The 18,366-nt window shown below is 45.2% G+C and overlaps 1 protein-coding gene across 1 annotated transcript in view; it reads right to left on the reverse strand.

Annotated features, from left to right (window-relative positions):
* Positions 1-1,021: 1,021 nt before the first annotated feature.
* Positions 1,022-18,366, reverse strand: part of SLC43A2 (solute carrier family 43 member 2) — a 31,571-nt gene continuing 14,226 nt past the window's right edge. The window contains exons 5-13 of the mRNA XM_050908851.1: positions 16,353-16,445; positions 15,401-15,534; positions 14,757-14,959; positions 13,977-14,120; positions 10,293-10,431; positions 9,721-9,853; positions 8,677-8,750; positions 6,831-6,954; positions 1,022-5,968 (exon numbers count right to left, since the gene is read on the reverse strand). Coding sequence (XP_050764808.1) covers positions 5,807-5,968; positions 6,831-6,954; positions 8,677-8,750; positions 9,721-9,853; positions 10,293-10,431; positions 13,977-14,120; positions 14,757-14,959; positions 15,401-15,534; positions 16,353-16,445 — 1,206 coding nt within the window. The 3' untranslated portion in view covers positions 1,022-5,806. The remainder of the gene's footprint in view (positions 5,969-6,830; positions 6,955-8,676; positions 8,751-9,720; positions 9,854-10,292; positions 10,432-13,976; positions 14,121-14,756; positions 14,960-15,400; positions 15,535-16,352; positions 16,446-18,366) is intronic.

Consider the following 18,366-nt stretch of genomic DNA (forward strand, 5'->3'; position numbering starts at 1 on the left):
TAACCTCAGATACTTAGTAGAAGACAATTGCAAAAAGTCCTTTTATGTGGCCTGTACTCAATAAAAAACAGCTAAAGAGCACTAGTTTTACTACTTTGTCACTGGAATCGCAGAGTAAGGATTGTCTTGATTGGGAAAATAAAACACCATACATTCAGCATCACCAAGCTGGAGCATGGATAACCAAAATGTGCAGCTTTCCTAGTGACACCCTGCACCTCTTCTGTAGCATTCCCATCTAAGGCCACAGTTGTTCATCTTTCATTATTTGACACCCGTTCACCCTGTATAACTGAGCTTGATCTCTTTCTGAACCTGCTCTCTATATAAAAAAAAAAAATTAAGAGATCAAAATTTTCTCAGAGATTAATTAAAATCTGGCTGTTAGCTCCTAACCTAGAGAAGAAAGAGTCAAGGAAACATTCAACGTGCAGCCCAGCAACTGGGCAGATGACACCGTGTAAAGCACTCATGCTTACATAGTCTCATTAGGAACCAAGCAATACCTTTATTACGTTCAGCCTCAAAAGGAAAACTAATGATTAACTTAATACCACATTTATTTTTAGATAGTACTGCAAGAATGCACATCACCTTACAAACACAGAAAAGATGACACAGGCCTGCCGCAAGGAGCTTACAATTCAACTTTGACAAAGACTACAAAAAAATTTTGTGAACAGGAGGAGGTGGGGAAGGCTAATGCTGTCAGGTTAAAAAGAGGAGGCTTTCTGAAAAAAGGGATTGTCCCAGGAATCAAAAGCGAGTGACAGAGGGTCAGGTACAAGGAAGTGACAAGCCAGCAGTAGGAAGGAGGACAACGTGGAGCACAGGACACTTGATAAAAACAGATTGCGCAGAGATGGGCTGAGCAGCACAGGTAGAAAAACAAGGACCTGTAGGGTTTATAATTAACATGTAAGAATGCATCTACATAACACATCATTGTTTCAGCTATTCCAGAGAAGATAACATTTTGAAATATAAATCAGAAGTGACTTTTTTTTTTTTTTTTTTTTTAATTTAAAAAACCAAGTCCCTTCCCATCAGGAATCCTACTGTAATACTAGTTTCCATTATGAATACTTTGCACTTCTAAACTGGGAAGTAGGGAATACCAAAAGCTCTGCAGATGCAGAAAAGACTCAAAGGAAAAAAAAAGGCAACAAAACTTGTAGTTTTAAAGATTTCATTATTTTTACCCTACAGTATCTGCTTTATATTTTGTGACATATTTTCCAAATTCATCAGCCTGTCGAGGGACATCTCCTACTTTAAAACATTTTAGTGATTTACTGAATGGTTAAAATCTCATTATCCTACAATTTTCCTTTGTAGACAGAGCATGAAGAGGCCAGGCTTTGGCGTGGGAGTTGAACATTTCAATGGCTGTAGCAGCATTGCAGTTAAACTGGAGTCTCAGCAAGATTTGCTCTTCTTTTTTTTTTTGCAGACATCTGTGTCCAGTTTCATCTCAAGGATCCAGATACTCTATGACAGTAACTGAATAAAGTTATAAGTGTCTATTAAGCAAAACAGCACAGATTTCCTCTGCTACTCTTGATAGCATCATTGCATTAATGCTATAAAGACTGTGTTGATGGGGCTTAGGTACTGACAGATGAGTGAAAGGAAAAAGCTGACATCCTCCCTTCCCCACTCTGTTAATTTAATTGTTTATATTTTTTTTTAAATACGGATGCATATTAAATGCATGTGAGAGTCTGTAGAGGCCAGGAGCAGTGTTTCCAGAAGGTGCAGTCACCTTTACACAGCAACACCCTTGTCTCTGAGGGCTCCTACAAACAGCAAGTACTCACAGATCATGTTTCTGCTTCATTATGTTCAGTTGGGGATGCTTCTATGGAGGAGATGAGGTCTCTCCCATGACCACCCTCCTTGCACTTCTCATATGGATGAGGTTAAGGGGGTACAAGGGACATAAAAACCCCTACAAATTCTAGCATTTAGGAATTATGAAAGTAGTTAAACACATTGGCCTATATTTGAGCTGTACAGGTAAACGCATTATTCATTTAAATTGATGTGGCTCTCTAGTCTTTGGTAGCCCATTAATTTTTTTCCGCAAGATGGCTCATGCACGTAGAAGAGTGCATCAGGAATTTTCTTGGTCCTGCATCACTTGGCTAGAAAGCAGCAATGCTGTTTTCCACTCCAAACCTAAGTAATCCACAATTACATTTCCATAAGCATCAAAGAACGAGGCAAACTGCCCATGAACAATCACGGGTAACGGGACCGTCCCAACAGCGTTTGTTTCTGCCCCATGCAGGACAACGTTTAGAAGAGGCTGAAGCCAGAATGCTCTGTCCTCTGAGGGGCTCCCCCCTGCAGGAGCTGCAGCATTTAAGCAGTTATGCCACAATCAGTAGAGTCTTTGCACACCTTGCATGCAGATACAGGTTTTTTTGATAGATAAATTTGAGACTGCTTTTAAAATTAGTTTGGTTCACAACTGTCAGAGTAAATTAAACCCCACAAGATCAGGCCAGTGTTTCACCTAGCCCAGCATATATTTTCTCCATCTTTGACCACTTCTTAAGAGATACAGCATGTAGAAAAGTAATCTTTCCTTGGCATAACTTTCTTATTTACAGCAACTTAAAATCTCCCTGAGTTAGTGGATGCATCAGACCATTGTTTAACCAGCCCCTTTTTAAAAAAGTTATGCTTCTGTTCCCCACTATGTTCTGCAGCAATGAATTCCACAGTTTGACTTTGCACTACATGAGAAAGCGCTCCCCTTTGTCTGTTCAACCCTGAACAACTAAAACTTCGTTGTGTACCCACTAGTCCTTGTGACTGCAAGCCAAAAGGCACACTTTACTCTCAATCTGCAAACAGAGCCTGAAACTGTGACTCAAAGGCCTGAGCTCTATTCCTCACAGCTGACCAGCAGCTTCTAAACACCATGGCACAGCAGCAGAGACACTAAGCACATATATCCACCATTTTATCAGGTGAAACTGTTAGAGGATATTCCTAATAAAGGGCAGGAACTGGGAACTGCAGTAGGGAGGTAGACAGCAGGAATAAAAGTGTGTTCTTTTTTTAATTTAGCTGCACATACTTTAAAGGCAGCATCATCTCCACTGTGACTTCATGAAAACATGCCACGCTGTATTCCATTTTTCAAAGACATTTATATCAGGAATTTGAGTGACATGAGAGTGGAAGCTATCACATTCAATATTCTGAAGCTGAGGTGGAAGGAATGCTGAGTTAGCACACCGACACCCTCCAACAGCTGTCTCTATTCTAAGATACTGTGAGTCTGAGGACTGTGGCTCAGACACTCACCTGTCTGAGCTCTTACTAAAAAAAGATACTTAATCTGTCATTGTCATGTCACAAATATCTGTGAGCAAGAGTAGGAATCTTCTCAAAATATTTAGGAGTAAGTATAGTAATATGAAATGCAGAAATCTGCAGAAAGCCCTCTGGAAATCTAGGCAAGCTGTACTACTGCTGGTGGGTCTCTGAACACATACTTGAGACGATGCCAGGTGAACAGGAAAATGAATCAAAACTCTGCCTCCTTAGTTATTGCTCAACACAACAGAAAGAAAAGCTGGGAAGGTCACTAAATCATCACCAAAGCTAGAGGCCAACAAAAGATGAGAAGTTCTAGAAGAGTGAAGTGTTGACAGCAGGCAATAAGGCTGTCTTGGAACAAACACATTTAATAAAAGCAACACATTAAAAAAAAATTCCACAAATGTGTAAAATACTCAAGTGGCAACTCATTTCCAAACGAGTGACCGAAGACTAAAAGGTACCATGGAGTGGAGTAGCATCTGAACTGCCCGCAGGAGGCTGGCTGGAGGCAGTGACTCGAGATGGCGCTGCTGTCCCACAAAGCTGCCTCATCATCCTGCGCTGGCAAGGCCACCAGCCAGGGACTCTGCAGGGCTTCCAGCGATCCTGCCGAGGCTCCGCGCAAGAGGTCACCAAGCTTGCTATTTCGGGAAGGTGAAGGCCTGGCTGGGCTGAGCATCTGCATGCTTCAAAAGGAGTTAACACCCAGTTTCCAGGTAATTTCTCAAAGGAAGGTCCGAGTGCACTGTTGTTTCTAATCCCCAGCTTAGAGCTAATGGGGCAGTGATTGAGTCTTGTCCTTTTCTGACCAGACACAAAGAAGTTGAATGACTTACCCCCTGCCAGGCTTTGCAGTAACGCAGGAGTTGGCAGTTCAGAAAGCACCACCACTACATCTTCATAACTGGTTTATTTCTGCCCCCAACCTTCCCGCAGCCACTAGCTCAGCCCAGCGCGCATGCTGCTGCACACCCGCTGATGTTCATCCTCAACGCTGCACCGTCCTGCTCTGAGCAGGTCCACACGGTGCAGTGGTTAACGCTAGTCACAAGGCTACACAGGCTGAGCTACTGACCTCAGCAAGAAGGTTAAGGGCAGAAAAGTCAACTTTAGATGAGACTTAGGAAAACCTCTATAAAAATAAGCAGGTTGAGAATTCCCTTTGTATTCCCTCCATGGTGAACAGGCCTGGGGCACCTTTACCCACACGTATTGCTCTGTAAGTCAGCTTCACCATACAATCAATCACCACGTACTCTGTCCAGACAGAGCATCAACATCGTAGAAGGCTCTTAATACAGCCAAACCGGCAGCTTTTTGGTCAGTCACAGTAACCTGGTGCTCAGCAGCTTGGGGACTATTATCAGAACAATGTAAATAAGCTATGGCTAGAGGAAGAATTACATCGCCACATCACCCTGCTGTATGTCCACAGGATCCAGTTACCAGACACAAAGGAGTGTTCTGCACTCTTGATTCTTTTCAACAGCAAGTCAGCTCATGACACGTGAACACCAAGGTATTTGGAGCCCCAGAATTCAGCTTCAAGAAGCTTCTCCGCTTTACTAAATACACACTGCTGCTCCCCTCCCAGGGTCACGTCGGAGGGAAGAAGAGGCAAAAGGCAAAAAGTCTCAAAGCACTTCATCAGTAAACAAGATCCAATTCCTATCTCAAAGGTTCCAGGACCGCAGGCAGTTTAAAACACATACAGGTGGTTTGCGGGCCAGGAAGAAGAGGCATTCCAGGCCTTTGAAGGCTCCGTCTAGGACCAAGCAGTCCACTAGGCTCTTCATTTCAGTGTGGAAGGCAGATCCGTTGCTCACAGTCTGTGTCATTTGCAGTAATAAAAGGTTTGGGAGCTGTCAGTGCTAGCAGCCAACATTTAGCAATACACTGAAGCTGTGCTCATATGGAATAAAATCTCCTTCCCTGCCTCACAAACAGTCTGGGGTATGTCTGGATCAACAGTAAAACCACCGGGTCCAGCTACGTATCAAGCAGAAAGACCATTATGAAGCCTCAGGGAGGGAGGAGAGCGCAGCTTGCATCCGAGACAATGTCAGCCAAGGTTGGAGGAAGAGGGGGAGAAAACATACTTCAGCGTGTTACATTTGCAAACTCAAATTATGGTCTTTCTTCCCTCTTCCCCCATCTTGCTGTTCCTTCTCTCTCCAATTTCCTGTGCAGAGACTCTGCCACTGGAGAGTGTGATCAGGGGATAATTTAAGACAGTATCTGCGTGGCCTTCATAAAAAGGAAAAGTGTCCTGTGTTCTGGAGTAAGGAGTGGGAAGTCCCCTCCTGCCATATATCTGAGGAAAGCTCAGTCATGATGTCCGGCCCTCGCTCCAGTGATGAGCAAAGACTGGCAGAGCCAGGAGAGAAAAAGCCTGGCTTTCACCACAGGTAGAACCCACAGATGCGGTAGGAACCTGTACATGGGAGGTTGTATTTGAAGCACCAGTTTAAACAAAGGCTTCCTCATTGGGAGTGCCATTGATTTTGAAGAAGAGTTTGGCATCATCCATCTTCTGTTTTTTTTCTTTCTCTAGCCTGCGTCTGTAGCAGACCAGGTAGATTGGAAGGCAGAAACCCAGTAAGCTTACACCAAGCAAGCCAACGTTCACCTGCAGGAAGAAAGACAAAACAAAATTAGGCAGGCTAGGAAGATGACAACCCAGTCACGCATGCCGAAGTGTCAGAACCCAGCCCACGTCACTCAGCTGTGGGTAAACCAGGAGACGCCCTGCTCAGTGTATTGGCAACAGCCTCCACTGGATTTATATTTACACTTCTGTGCCCAGAGCACCATGTGTATAAGCTAAATGCTGCAAGAGTTTGTTGCTCTGGATCATGGCTGCGGGAGTCTTGTTCCACAGAACAGGCAGGGCTGTTTAAGCTGCAGTTCTTTTACACCAAGTTTGCCGACTGAAGAGCAACAGGCTGCTGGGGTGGGCACATGTAGCCTAGAGACCAGGACTCTCCCCGAGACCACCCATGTCATGATTTTATTGAGCTGCCCAGACAGACTCTCATCATGACACCACATTAGGCCTACCCTCAATAGCCACTTGGCTTTTCGGACATTAGCATCAGCAACCCAAAATTTACTGGGAATTGGAGCTAATAGCTCTCAAGGGAACAGAGTATTTCTACTGCATTTTGAGGTCCACACAGATTCACTCACTTTTACCTGACAGATTTTGACTCGCCACACAAACTGTTAGCAGAAAGCACTCCTGCAGCCTTCCCCCTTTCTCCCTTTCCATACACCAGCATAAGGGTTAATGGCTTTCCCTCCCAGGGGATCATTACTCACACAGGGAAGGATCTCCTGGACAGCACCAAGGTAACAGCAGACTGAGGGACATGTAAAATTCCAGCTGCTTTTAACCTTGGTCCATGCACAGGAGTCCTTTTGTTTTCAAAGAAATGAGCCAAAATCATCTTAACCACCACGCTTTCACATTAAATTCGAGAAGAACTTGCCCAGAGAGGGTCTCCTTCCAAAGGTCCCGTCAATGCCATAAAAAGAGGCTGCTGCAGAAGGGCAAAAAGGGCACTGATCAACGACTGCAACCCTGTCAAGCTGCCAAACTGAGTAGAGGGGTATCTGTCAACAGAGAAAGCAACAGCATTATATGTCACCTTGACTGTTCACATCACCCAGATCAGATTGCATTCCCAGTCAAGTAACACAACAGAGCACAGTCCCAAGACAGGCATAATATGAAGAACTTCTCTCTCCTGGTCTTATGTATAACTACCTCTTCTTACAGAGTATTTAGTTATGCCCAGTGGTGTGCACAGTGCTCTCGAGCAGAATGCAGCTGGTAACAAGGCTGGAGCCTTCCTCTCTGGACTATTCTCATCCTGAGCTCTCAAACTTAAGTAGTATCAGATCCAGCACTTGTTTTGTAGCTGTACTGTAGGCAGGTGGAAGTGCTTATACAACTACTGTTTCTATTGCAAAGGGAGAAGAGTGTTGATATTTACAAGTTAAAAGCAGGGCCTCTTTATCCAGATGACAGCATTTGTGGCTGAGCAATCATTTTCATCTGGTCATAACAATTTGCTCCTTTTAGAAGTGAGTGAAACCTGCACAACAGGTTAGTATGTGTTTTCCTTTTTAGAGGACAAGTCTGATCCTATGTCAAATTAAACAATGCTGTTGATTGGAAAGTGCTGAATATCAGATACTACTAACGGAAAAATAAATTTCAGGAACAGTCTAACATCCTCTCTTTCCATGACTGAGCTATGTTTAAAAAGGGTCAGGTTCAACTAAGCTTGGAAAGAAAGAAGTGGATCAAACCCTTCAAATACTCAAAGAAGTGACATTCAAAGCAAAAATACCTCACTCCAGAAGTCCCAGAAAGTTGCAATGGTCAGACAGGATTAGTTTACAAGCAAGCTGATATGTACAGCAACAGGCATTTACCTTGCCTAAGACAAAAATCTTTTGCTTCTAGCTGCCAGGGAACCAAAGGTTTATGCATTTTTGAAGCAGAGTCTTAGATGGGTTTTCTTGTCTGGATTCCCCAGACACTGGGACCAAAACCTTTGACAGAAGGAGTCTGTGGAGTCTCCATCCATGGAGATATTCAAAACCCAACTGGATGCAGTCCTGGGCAACCTGCTCTAGCTGACCCTGCTTGAGCATGAGGGTTGGACTAGATGGTCTCAAGAGGTCCCTTCCCACCTCAACGATTCTGCGAGTCTCTGAAAGATAACAGCTGCTTTCTGTTCCTCTGTCCAACAGCTCAGGACAGAGGGGCAGATCTGTTTTCAAAATCAAAAACATTGCTTAATAAGGAAGAGAGTATTTAGATTCAGCTATTGTTAATTTTGATAAGTTGGAAACAGGATGGACAATCTGTCCTGGGAAAGGGAGTAGGCATCACTAATGGTATCTTGAGCAATGCTTTACCAATGTAATTTCAGAGCAGACCAGTAGCAATGTATTCAATTATGTTAATGTTTTACCTGGACACATGCACATAGCTACTCATTATAAGACAAAAAAAGCCTTGAGTTTTTACTGTATAACCTTAGTGTCGATAGCCTAGTCTCACCCGAGGCCCACATGTAGCTGTGTCTGTCTCACTGCAATAGCTATGCCAAAGGGGTTAGCTGTTTCTAAACAAGGAAAGCATCAGCGAGGACTTCAGTCCAGCTACTGTCATATCCAGTGGTGACTGAGGAAACAAGTTGCATCATTTTTCCCCTCTGACCATGAAGACTTCACGTCCTGATCTCCCTCTCACCTGCACAGCTTATCACCCCAAACCAGTTTTTCTGGCCAGCCACATATTATAGGTAAGCAGAGACTTACACAGCTGCATAGAGGCCTCCCACAGCTGAATGGATGAATCCTCTCACAATTGTGTGCAAAATGAAGGAAAGAATCTGGAAAGAGAAGCAGAAAAATGTCACGTCCTAGATACCACCTAGGTGTGCCAGACCCCAACATACAACAATTCCTAAATGCTGTTCTCCTTTCTAGTATAAAGGTGGGCTTGAGGAACCCAGAGCCAAAACCTGACAGAGCAGCACACGGGAAGAAGTTTGTACTCATCTCTAAAAGCACTGCTTTTCCCTACTTTGCAAAGGCTAACATGTCATGCCCCCTGAGGTTAACCACACTCAAGACCTATCTCATTCTAGGTGGCACTGCTGCAAGGACATGCCCCCAGCAACCTGTGGCCAGGGTCACAACGCTTTTTCATTGCGCTTGTGGCCAATTTAGTTAATTTTCCACAAGTTATTGCGGACAATATGCAAGTATGAGCAAACTATATCTGTTTGCCTACGTCATCAAGGCATGTTTAAGTATAGCATATAATCACTGAACTCCTCTGCCAAAACCAGGTGGTGCCACAAAATAAATATTTTAACAGGTTTGTAATCCCACAGCTACCATTGGGCATAGCATTTGATGCAGAAATAACCTGCTGCATATATCAGTGTCATGCTTCTTACAGCAAGTTTTCTGACCATCAGCAGCTTAAATCGAGCCCAGGTTAAATGCACAGGCACTGCTGAGAGGATCTCAGTAGAAAAGTACTTGTTGTTACACAGCTCAGCTGCAGAAACTTCTAAGTGTGAATAAATTGTGGATCAACTCTGACATTTTTACTACAGCTGCTTCTTTAGGTTCTCTCAAGAGATGTAAACTGCATGGTATTATTTGTTTCAACTCTAACGAAGACTGGGGTTCCCAAAGCAGTACAGAAGTCTCCCAGCAGTGCCAGAAAGCCCTCCTGCCACTAGCTGGTTCTGCTGGCTTGCAGGACCTCCTGGCACTGTCCTGCCTGTCATTTTGCCAGGACCCACACTGCCAGCCCCTCCAGCACACCCACCCATTTGACCTATTCACCTGCAACGGTAGATTAGGAATAAGACAGGTGATTCCAAATCCAACCAGCAGGAGATTTGTGAATGCAAAGGCATTGGTGGCATTGGTGATTTTCTGGATCTGACGATCACGCTTTTTCTTTTTCTTGTCACTTCTGGAAGGATAGCAAAACCTATGTTACAAAAAGCACTTTCAGCAGCTACCGGAACTCACAGCAAGATTCTCCACATATCACATCAACTCTATCTAAACCAGTTTGGCTAGAGGTCTGCCTAAGGAGGTGGTGGGATCTCCATCAGTGGAAGCTGAGGAACATCTGGGCAATTATTTCAGTGCTGTTACTCTTACTGTTAGGCTAGAAGGGAAGTCTGAGCCTCCTCTGCTACAATTTAAATTTGCTCTTCTTGACTGATCTTAGTGGACATGGAAGATAGTTTGGTCCTTTCCTCTGCAATTATCAAGTCTTCCTTCAGGCTTTCTTTTCTATACTGAAGAACCAATACTCTTTTCAGTCGTTCATCACAAAACACATTATGCAGAGCAGAGGAGGCCTGCTACGTGGCTGCATGTCCCGTGTGGTGCACACTACGCACTGCTCAGCGTTGCTCTCCTCATTCTCTTCTGAGCCATCATTGCATTCTGTCAGTCGCCAGTCCATGATGTACCCGATCACAGGCGCTGTCAGCAAGCACAGCAGTTGCAATACCCCAAAAATGGAAGTGTAGAGAGCCACTGCAGGAAAAAAGAGATTAAAAAAAGTTGTCAGTCCAAGTGATACCATAGCAAGCAACAGAACAAAGACGACAAAAGAAACTGTTCCTCCCCGTTGATCACCTCTCTCACTAAGAGCCCAGATCCCACGTACTCACAGGCTAACAGGCAGGGCTGAAGGAGCTGGAACACCAAAGCCCCACTTCATCACTTAGCCTCCCAGTGGCATGACATTAGAGTGGACATACTGGGCACCCTTGCTTCAACCATTCTGATCCTGCACTAGTATTCTCTGAGCAGTGTCAGCCCAACAGCAGGTAGGGCTCCAGAAACGGGACCCAGCACCTGCTTAGTGCCAATGAGGTTTATTCTGGCTAGGACCAACAGGGAAAGTTCTTACAAGCAATATATCCTGCACAGCCAACCCTGCCTTAGTCATCTTCTCTCCTGTCTTGCTGGGAGCTGCAGCTACATCTTCTCCAGCCAGGAAGCTCCAGCAAGGACAAGCCAGGCTGGGAAGGTGAGGACTAACCCATCTTGTGCTGAATGAACAAGTTTGGAGGCAGGGGGAGGGGAGATTAGCAGCAAAACACACAGCATCTGAGAGCAATCATTAAAAACCTCAAACTGATGAAAATTCCCCATGTGTTAAAGATGGGAGAAGTGTCTACATGGCTTGCTAAGGGAAAGCTGATGCCAGCAGACTTAGAAGAAACTGCCCCCTCCTGTTACTGAAGAGTTTCCCCACCCTGCAATGCTTTTTCCACTTCCTCTCTGCAGCCCACGTGATGGATTTGTAGGCATCACACAGAAGGGCTGGTGAGTCATGGTGTACCACAGCTCTGAAATAAGGATGTAATTCTGAAACTGCCCATCTCAGCACAGAGTGCTTATGCATTACAGCACTGTAAGCAAAACAACCAAAAAGAATTTGAGTTTGTCCCTCTCAATGCACTTCTAGATCTAGCCAAAGCAGTACAGCCAGGATTTAGACCAAAATCAACTTGGTAATGGAGAGAAGTTTCCAACAAGCCTCTCTCTCCTATACAGTTGTAACAACCCCCAGCAGGGCTACCTTGCTGTGCCCAGGCATGGCACCTGATGATACTTTCCTGGCTTCAGTTGCTGGCAAGGGAACCAAGAGGAACTTCCAGCTCCAGCCTCCAAACTCACATTCATGCCCCCATTACCTCCGCAAAGGCGAGCCCTGAAGTGGCCCCACATCCCATCTCATTATAGCAACTGCTGTAGCCAGGAGAGACAGGTGGCATCACCCTCTGCAAATACTCCTGGAGCTGATTTGCTGTTGTCTGGTTATTTTTTAATAGAGGGTAAGAAGCAAGCCACGCTGTCATGTTTTGCCTCTTCATGCTATTATGAACACTTAATCTTGGGCTCTAAACAGCAAAAGCAGAAGCCAACTTGAAGCAGGGAATGAAATTTATGGGGTCAGCAAGAGAAGAGGAGAGACAGTAGCTGCTACAAAATAGGGCCTCCTCAATTTATCTGTCATCTTAAAAAACATTCTTTCCTGAGGAGAAAAAAAAATACATAAGGAGAACAATACCTAGCAAATACCAGCAGAAGTAGATATGGCAGAAGTAGAAGCCTGGATAGAGCACACATAGGCACAACCCTTTACATCCACTGTTCTACAGGTCTCTCCCTCAAAACTATCCTGAGCAAGCACCTCACACACCTGAGTTTTCCAGCCCATCCTGATTCTACCCAAGGTCTCCAAGTATTACCAGATTTGAGAGCAAGGTGACAATTTATGAAAGATGCAGCCAAATTTCAAGTTCTAGACACAACAGGTCTATTCTCTCCTGCCTTCCTACAACGCAATTATACAGTCATTTACAGAGCTACTGAACTCCTTAGCTTCTCCCCCATCTTTTGGGGGTTTTCAGAAGATAACTAGCCACAGGCTGACTGCTTTTTCTACCTCTAGGTTACGTGACAGGTCTAAGTCACCATAATCTGCACAGGAAGCAGGACTTTCAAGGACACAGTGCCTCACTACAACTTAAAGACTCTGCTACCTATCTGAATGATTTTCCGCACATCCTTCTCTCCTGTTCTGCTTCCGGGAATATTTAAGTTTTCTTCGACCATAACACTTGCAGGATTGACTCAACTCTCTTCTTCCCTTGCTGAGTGCTCCTGAGAGCAGTTGCAGATGGAGGGAGCTCTCTAAACAAATCACCTTCAAGTAAATAACTGCAAGAACAAGGAATCCAAGGGAGCAGCGTTCCATCCGCTCCTGATCCGCACAGATTACACTTCTAGAGAGCTGCTACATGTCTTGGAACTGCTCTTGCAGCCTGAAGCTGCTGCGACTAGACAATACCGCTGTTTTGCTGATGCCATGGAAACACCAAGACAGCGGACTGCGCTGCGAGCCCAGGCTACATTCAGGGGGAGGAGGGGGAAAAAGGGAAGAAATCTTAAAGATGGCACAGAAAAAATGCAATGCACCCAAGGGGCACAATCCCTTTTTTAACATGGAGCTTGATCTAAACAGAATTGGCAGCATATATAGTTAATAAGAATTCTAAAATACCAAGGAGGGGAGGAGACGAAAAAATGAAAGAGAAATAACTAGAGCAAGCCAGGGTAAAAAGACAGAAAAAAAAAAAAAAAAATCGGCGTGAGAGAGTTACAAGGTAAGCAGAAAACTAAACAGTGTTGGGAAAGGTAGGCAGTGTGAAGTTTGTCCTGTTTACTGCTTAATGTCTAAATTGGCTCTTGAGCCAGGAGATAAAGAGCTGAATGCTGCAGGCTGTCAAAGGCTCAAGAAATAAAGCAATTCAGGGAATGCCAGGGCACTTGGAGTTTCCTTCCCTCCCCCAGAGCTCACTCCTATTTTCAGAGGAGTGCCTCTTGATTTATCAGCTTCATGCAATCCAGATTTAACAAGCTCAAACTGGATCTTACTACAAAGGACAAAAAAAAAAAAGGCTAAGTCTTGTTTTGCAATCCTGGGTATTTTCAACAGCAGTAAACTAATGTACTCTTTCCTGTTTGCTCCATGTGCTGAATCAGAGCTATAAATACAGACGAGTCCAGCGCAGTGAGCACCCCTGAGCCTCCCCAGCACACACCAAGCTGCACAAAACAGCTGTGACTTCACTTCTCCCACCCCCGGTTGCTGGGCTGAGACACCTAGTCCAACCATTAGTCATGAGTCAGCTGCTCTGTACTTTGTGCTTGCTTAGGATAAGCAAAGCAAATACCTGATGAAATAGGTTTTCCTATTAAAAAAAAATTATCACAGTCCATCCTGAGAGGCTACTTTCAACAACCCATCTGGGGAAATAACATGGAATAGTATTTAACAGACACTGGGCTAAAATTAGCTTGACATTCAAGTGTCTACCTCACTGCCCCTCTGTCCTGGGCTAGTTCCAGCCTTCCGCTAGACCCTACCAGCAGCTGTCAGCCGCACTCTTTGCCATATACTGTGTATCTGCTGAGTAATCAGGCTCGCTGGCCTCTTGCAAGGACCGAGTCTGGGTCAGGTCCCAGTTCCAAGGAAGCAGATAAAAGTTTTCAGGTTACTTTACCTTGATCTTCGTCTCCAGACAGAAACTCAAGGATGGTATTCATAGCTCCCATGTAGAAGATGAGCCGCAGCTGAGTGACACACATGGTGATAAGGCTGAGCAACAAGATAGGACTGAAGACACTCTTCATGAAGGAGGGAGAAGCTGCAGAAGGAATAATAGAGTCTCTGAAGAAGGCAACATACCTTCATAAACACGTACAATTTCAGAAGAGGCTTTCACCTCTGGGTTAGCAGGTCTTCTCCTAGCTAGTCATTCCAACACTGTATGCCAGTGGCAGCTCCAAGGAGTTCAGTTAGCAACTTCCTGGTGCCTTACAAACTTCCATGATGAAGAGCTATAGATGCTTGGAGTTTGGCTACCAGTAACCGGGGCAAGGGAGAAGGAAGGAAGACTCACCTAATTCTGTGGATTAGAGCAAAAGGAAGCTTCAAACCATTTGCTTTTGCCATACCCTTGAGTAAGGAAGGCTTGGTCATGATGGCAACAGTCTACCTAAGAGACAGCAGTAACCAACTGCACTGTCCTTCTGCAGCCATACCAGTTACCCATGCTGTTGTCCCCACCACTGGCACCACCACATGGTGTATTTAGGCAAGTATACAAGGACAGGATTCCTTATATAACTGAACTTGTATTTAAATAACAGTGGCTGGCACCTGGCCCTGGCAACACATGGATCACGTATCACTGTCTCTTCTAAACAGGTCTGGAGCAGAGCAGAGAGACCGACTGCCTTGTGCCAGCACAAGCATCCCTGGGGCACTCATGGAACCACACCTGCGTTGTCAGGCTGGCACTTCACTTCTAGGTCCACCGTAGACAGACAGAGCTTGTTGTTCTCTTGCAAGGCTGTCGGCTCCTTGGGGCCCTTCATGGAGCTCCCCACACTGAGACGGCGCCCCACAGTCGTTACTTGCTTGTAAAACTGTTTCCCAGTGATTTTGTGGTCAAATCCCAGCCAGCTGAACTTTATTTTCACCCTGTTGGGCAGTAAAGAGTATGAGAGCTGCAACACAGGGTGAGGAATTAGACACAGCAAAATTGCAGGGGTCAGGAAGGCTATGTGTGGATTTAAGGCACTAGTTTCCATCTACAAACCCACAAATGGGCTGGATCCAGAGCACAGAGAGATAATTCCCCCGGGCCAATTTGGCATAGGTCAATGCAGAAATACTTATGACGACTACCAGATCATTTTTCCTTCTAATTCCTACACTTTGGAAAGTTCCACTTTCCACAGATATTCACCAGTCAAGCCATAACGCTAATGGCAGACATAAATTCTCAACCTAAGAAGGAATGGTAGCAATAAACAACATGCAAGGGAGTTCCCTGTCCACTCCTCTAAATAAGCCGTGCCAGCACTTTCTAGAGGATTAAGAATGGGATTAGCCCTCAAGGCCAGTCTAGAGGACACTTACGAATAGTCCATGTCTTCTGGTCCTGGGAAAGGCTCCAGTGGCCAATTGAAGAAACAGTTGAGGAAAACTAGTCCTGCACAGCTTGCCCAGACAAGCAGAATAAGGATGAAGGAGACCCCAAAGTCATATATAACCTGGAAATCACAAGGGAATATGGTTTTGGCTATAAGAGCAGAAAGATACTTCAATATTCTTTGAATGAGGTCTGAAAGGAAGTTGTGGGAAAGAAAAACATGCTGCATTTAAAATGGGTTTAACTCAAGTAGTAACAAAGAACAGTTCTGTGACATGCAGGCTTGGAAAGAGATGTATATTCACATCTTTAACTGCAGCTATAGCAACAACAGGACCTCCAGCTGGAATAGCATGCCGCTGTATTGCAGATGACTGCCATCAAAGGTTTTCATCTAGGATGTTCTTGGAAAACCAGCAGGAACTTCCCTGCACACTTGAGACTGGCTTACCTTTACTATAACCCCCTTATGCTAACTCTGCAATGAAACATCTCTGGTTCAGAACCGCTAAGTGATCTACTGAGGCAGCCCAAGTGGCCATCTCTTCTGTCCCTTCAGTGCTGTTTGCTAGCTCTGAACTGTGTTCAAAGCCAACCATCTGTGACAATTACACAGATTAAATACACACAAGTACATATATATACTCCTAAGAGTTTAAAAAAGCAACCTTTCATAAAAAAAGATCTCCAGTTCTTCACTTTTACTTAACACCTTTAAAATTTTACTGTCTATTAGCAAACAGACTGTTCTCTTTGCAGTATTTGTTGAGTTCTTGAGGCAGTCACTCAGGAAGTCTTTAACAGACAGGAACTGAATCTTGCAAAGGCACATCTCAAAGAGTGCTTTAGCAAATAGTCCCTCTTTCTTTCCACATTATTGCTAAATGGTGCAAGACTCCAGAACGCCACCAGTCGTGAGTCACGATCCCACGGCCTCACCTTGATTCCTGGAAAAGTCACAGCAGAGGAAGCATAGGAGCCAATCATCAGAGCAATGAACGTGGAACGAAGGTCACCAAACATGTTGGGCAGCTGGGGAAAGAAAAATTGGTTGAATCAGGCTGCTGCCAAGGGAAGGGAAGAAAAGGGAAGGAGGCTTTCTTCAGAAGATATTGGCATTTAGGATTAAGACTCCTGGATACCTGAATCTGAAGCAGCCACTGTTACTCAAGAATGACTTAGCTCTTCAGGATATTGCTCTGCAGGTTGCATTGGTGTCTCCAGTGTCAGGGAACATCCACAATCCAAGATTTATGTACTTGGTGACACTGCTTCTTTCCAGACTGACAGCATACTTTGCATTGGTTACCTTTAGCACAGGAGTGTTTGCTCCAGCCCTTGTGCTTTCTTTAAGAATTCCTTACCCCAAGTCTGTAGCCACCACCCCTTTTGCTCTCCAAAAAATATGTGCCCAAGTTCTCTACATATCACCCTCTTTTTAGTCAAGAGTTGTTAGACACAGGCTGTGATAGCTGCACACTCTTTGACACACCCTGCAACACCTTGAACTGCCAGGTTTGTTTATGCACCTTGGGTCAGCACCCAAATCTTTGCAGTAGACCAGAAAGTTCCTGTTATAACAAGAAGGAACAGAGACAAACACGAACTGTGTTGCTGTTTGCATTTCCATTTCTAGCTAGGTCCCTGGCTGATTCTGTGAAAGGAGACTCTCTCTACAAGAGGGACTAAAGCTGGTCATTTCTCCATCAGTTGGATGGCTCAGATGCCCACAAACACTAGCTTGGAGCTAGGTGCAGGAAGGCAATCATGAACCCTAGATATCCAAGGCTTTATTGCCCGGCACAGCTATGAAGCTGCTGAACTCCGCAGCAAGCAGCAGGCAACAGCACCTCGCATTGCTGTTCCTGCCACCCACCCCACTTCACTGCCTGGACTCCTATCAGGTGTGATGGCATCAGTGAGAGCAGACCAGGCTGGTTCTGCAAGGATCTGTTGGGAAAGCAAAGCTCTCGGTAGGGACAACTAGAAGCAGCTCACAGCAGCCACTTCTGCCACCTCAACAGCAAAAGCACTCCCTGGCTGGCTCTCCAGCCCCTGCTTCTACTCAGGACCCAAAAGCAGAGTGGAGCAGGCACAAAGAGCTGCGAGACCTTCCCACTCTCCTGCGAAAGGAGGAGCTCCCTGTTTTTCTAAACAACCAGAAGTGAACAAGTTTCCATCACTAACTAATGATGGCCTGCAAACTGGAAATTAGAGGGAGAAGCTTTGAAGTTGTAGGCTACAGAGGGCTCAGCCAATACCTCCTGAAGCTGGTCAATGGGCAGAGATTCTGCTGCAGGCAGAGAGATTTCCCTCCCACCTCCTTTTTCAGGTCACTTACTCCCCAAATTCACTTGGGCATCACTAGCACGTCAGCCTCAGAGGGCCTCAAAGCAGGACACTGCAGGTGCCTTCTAGGACTGAAAGCGTAACCAGCATTTTATCTGCTTAAAGATGCGCTGAACAAAATGATTCAGAGAATATTAGACCGAGTCTGAGTAAGCAAATGCTGTCATCACATTCCCCTTCCACTGCTGAAAAACAAATCCATCTTTCCCAGGAGTAGTATATAAGGCAAGCAAATCTGGCTTGTGTCACGGCAGGACCAGCGTGTTTACAACACAAGTATTCCTGTGCAGGAACACTCTAGGATCCATCTGGCTGTTTATCATCCCTCTGTCTCACTGCAGAGCTTCCTATGCAGTGCAGTCTCCAGGTCCTCAGATAACCCCAGCCAGGGAACAGCAGCAATGATGTGCTGAGCCTCATGCTGCTGGTGAACCCCAAGCAGACACACACGGCAGAGGCAGAAAACACTGCACTCCTCTGCAGCGAGGATCCCCACACCCATCCCCAGATCCCTGCATGCGGGAGAGCTGCCAACAGGCCGCTTTCAGGAGCTGCAGACAGGAAACGGCAAAGGATCCAAAGGTCTGTTACCAGGCACAAAAAT

Source organism: Gymnogyps californianus, chromosome 20 (assembly GCF_018139145.2).
Source record: "Gymnogyps californianus isolate 813 chromosome 20, ASM1813914v2, whole genome shotgun sequence".
Lineage (NCBI taxonomy): Eukaryota > Metazoa > Chordata > Aves > Accipitriformes > Cathartidae > Gymnogyps > Gymnogyps californianus.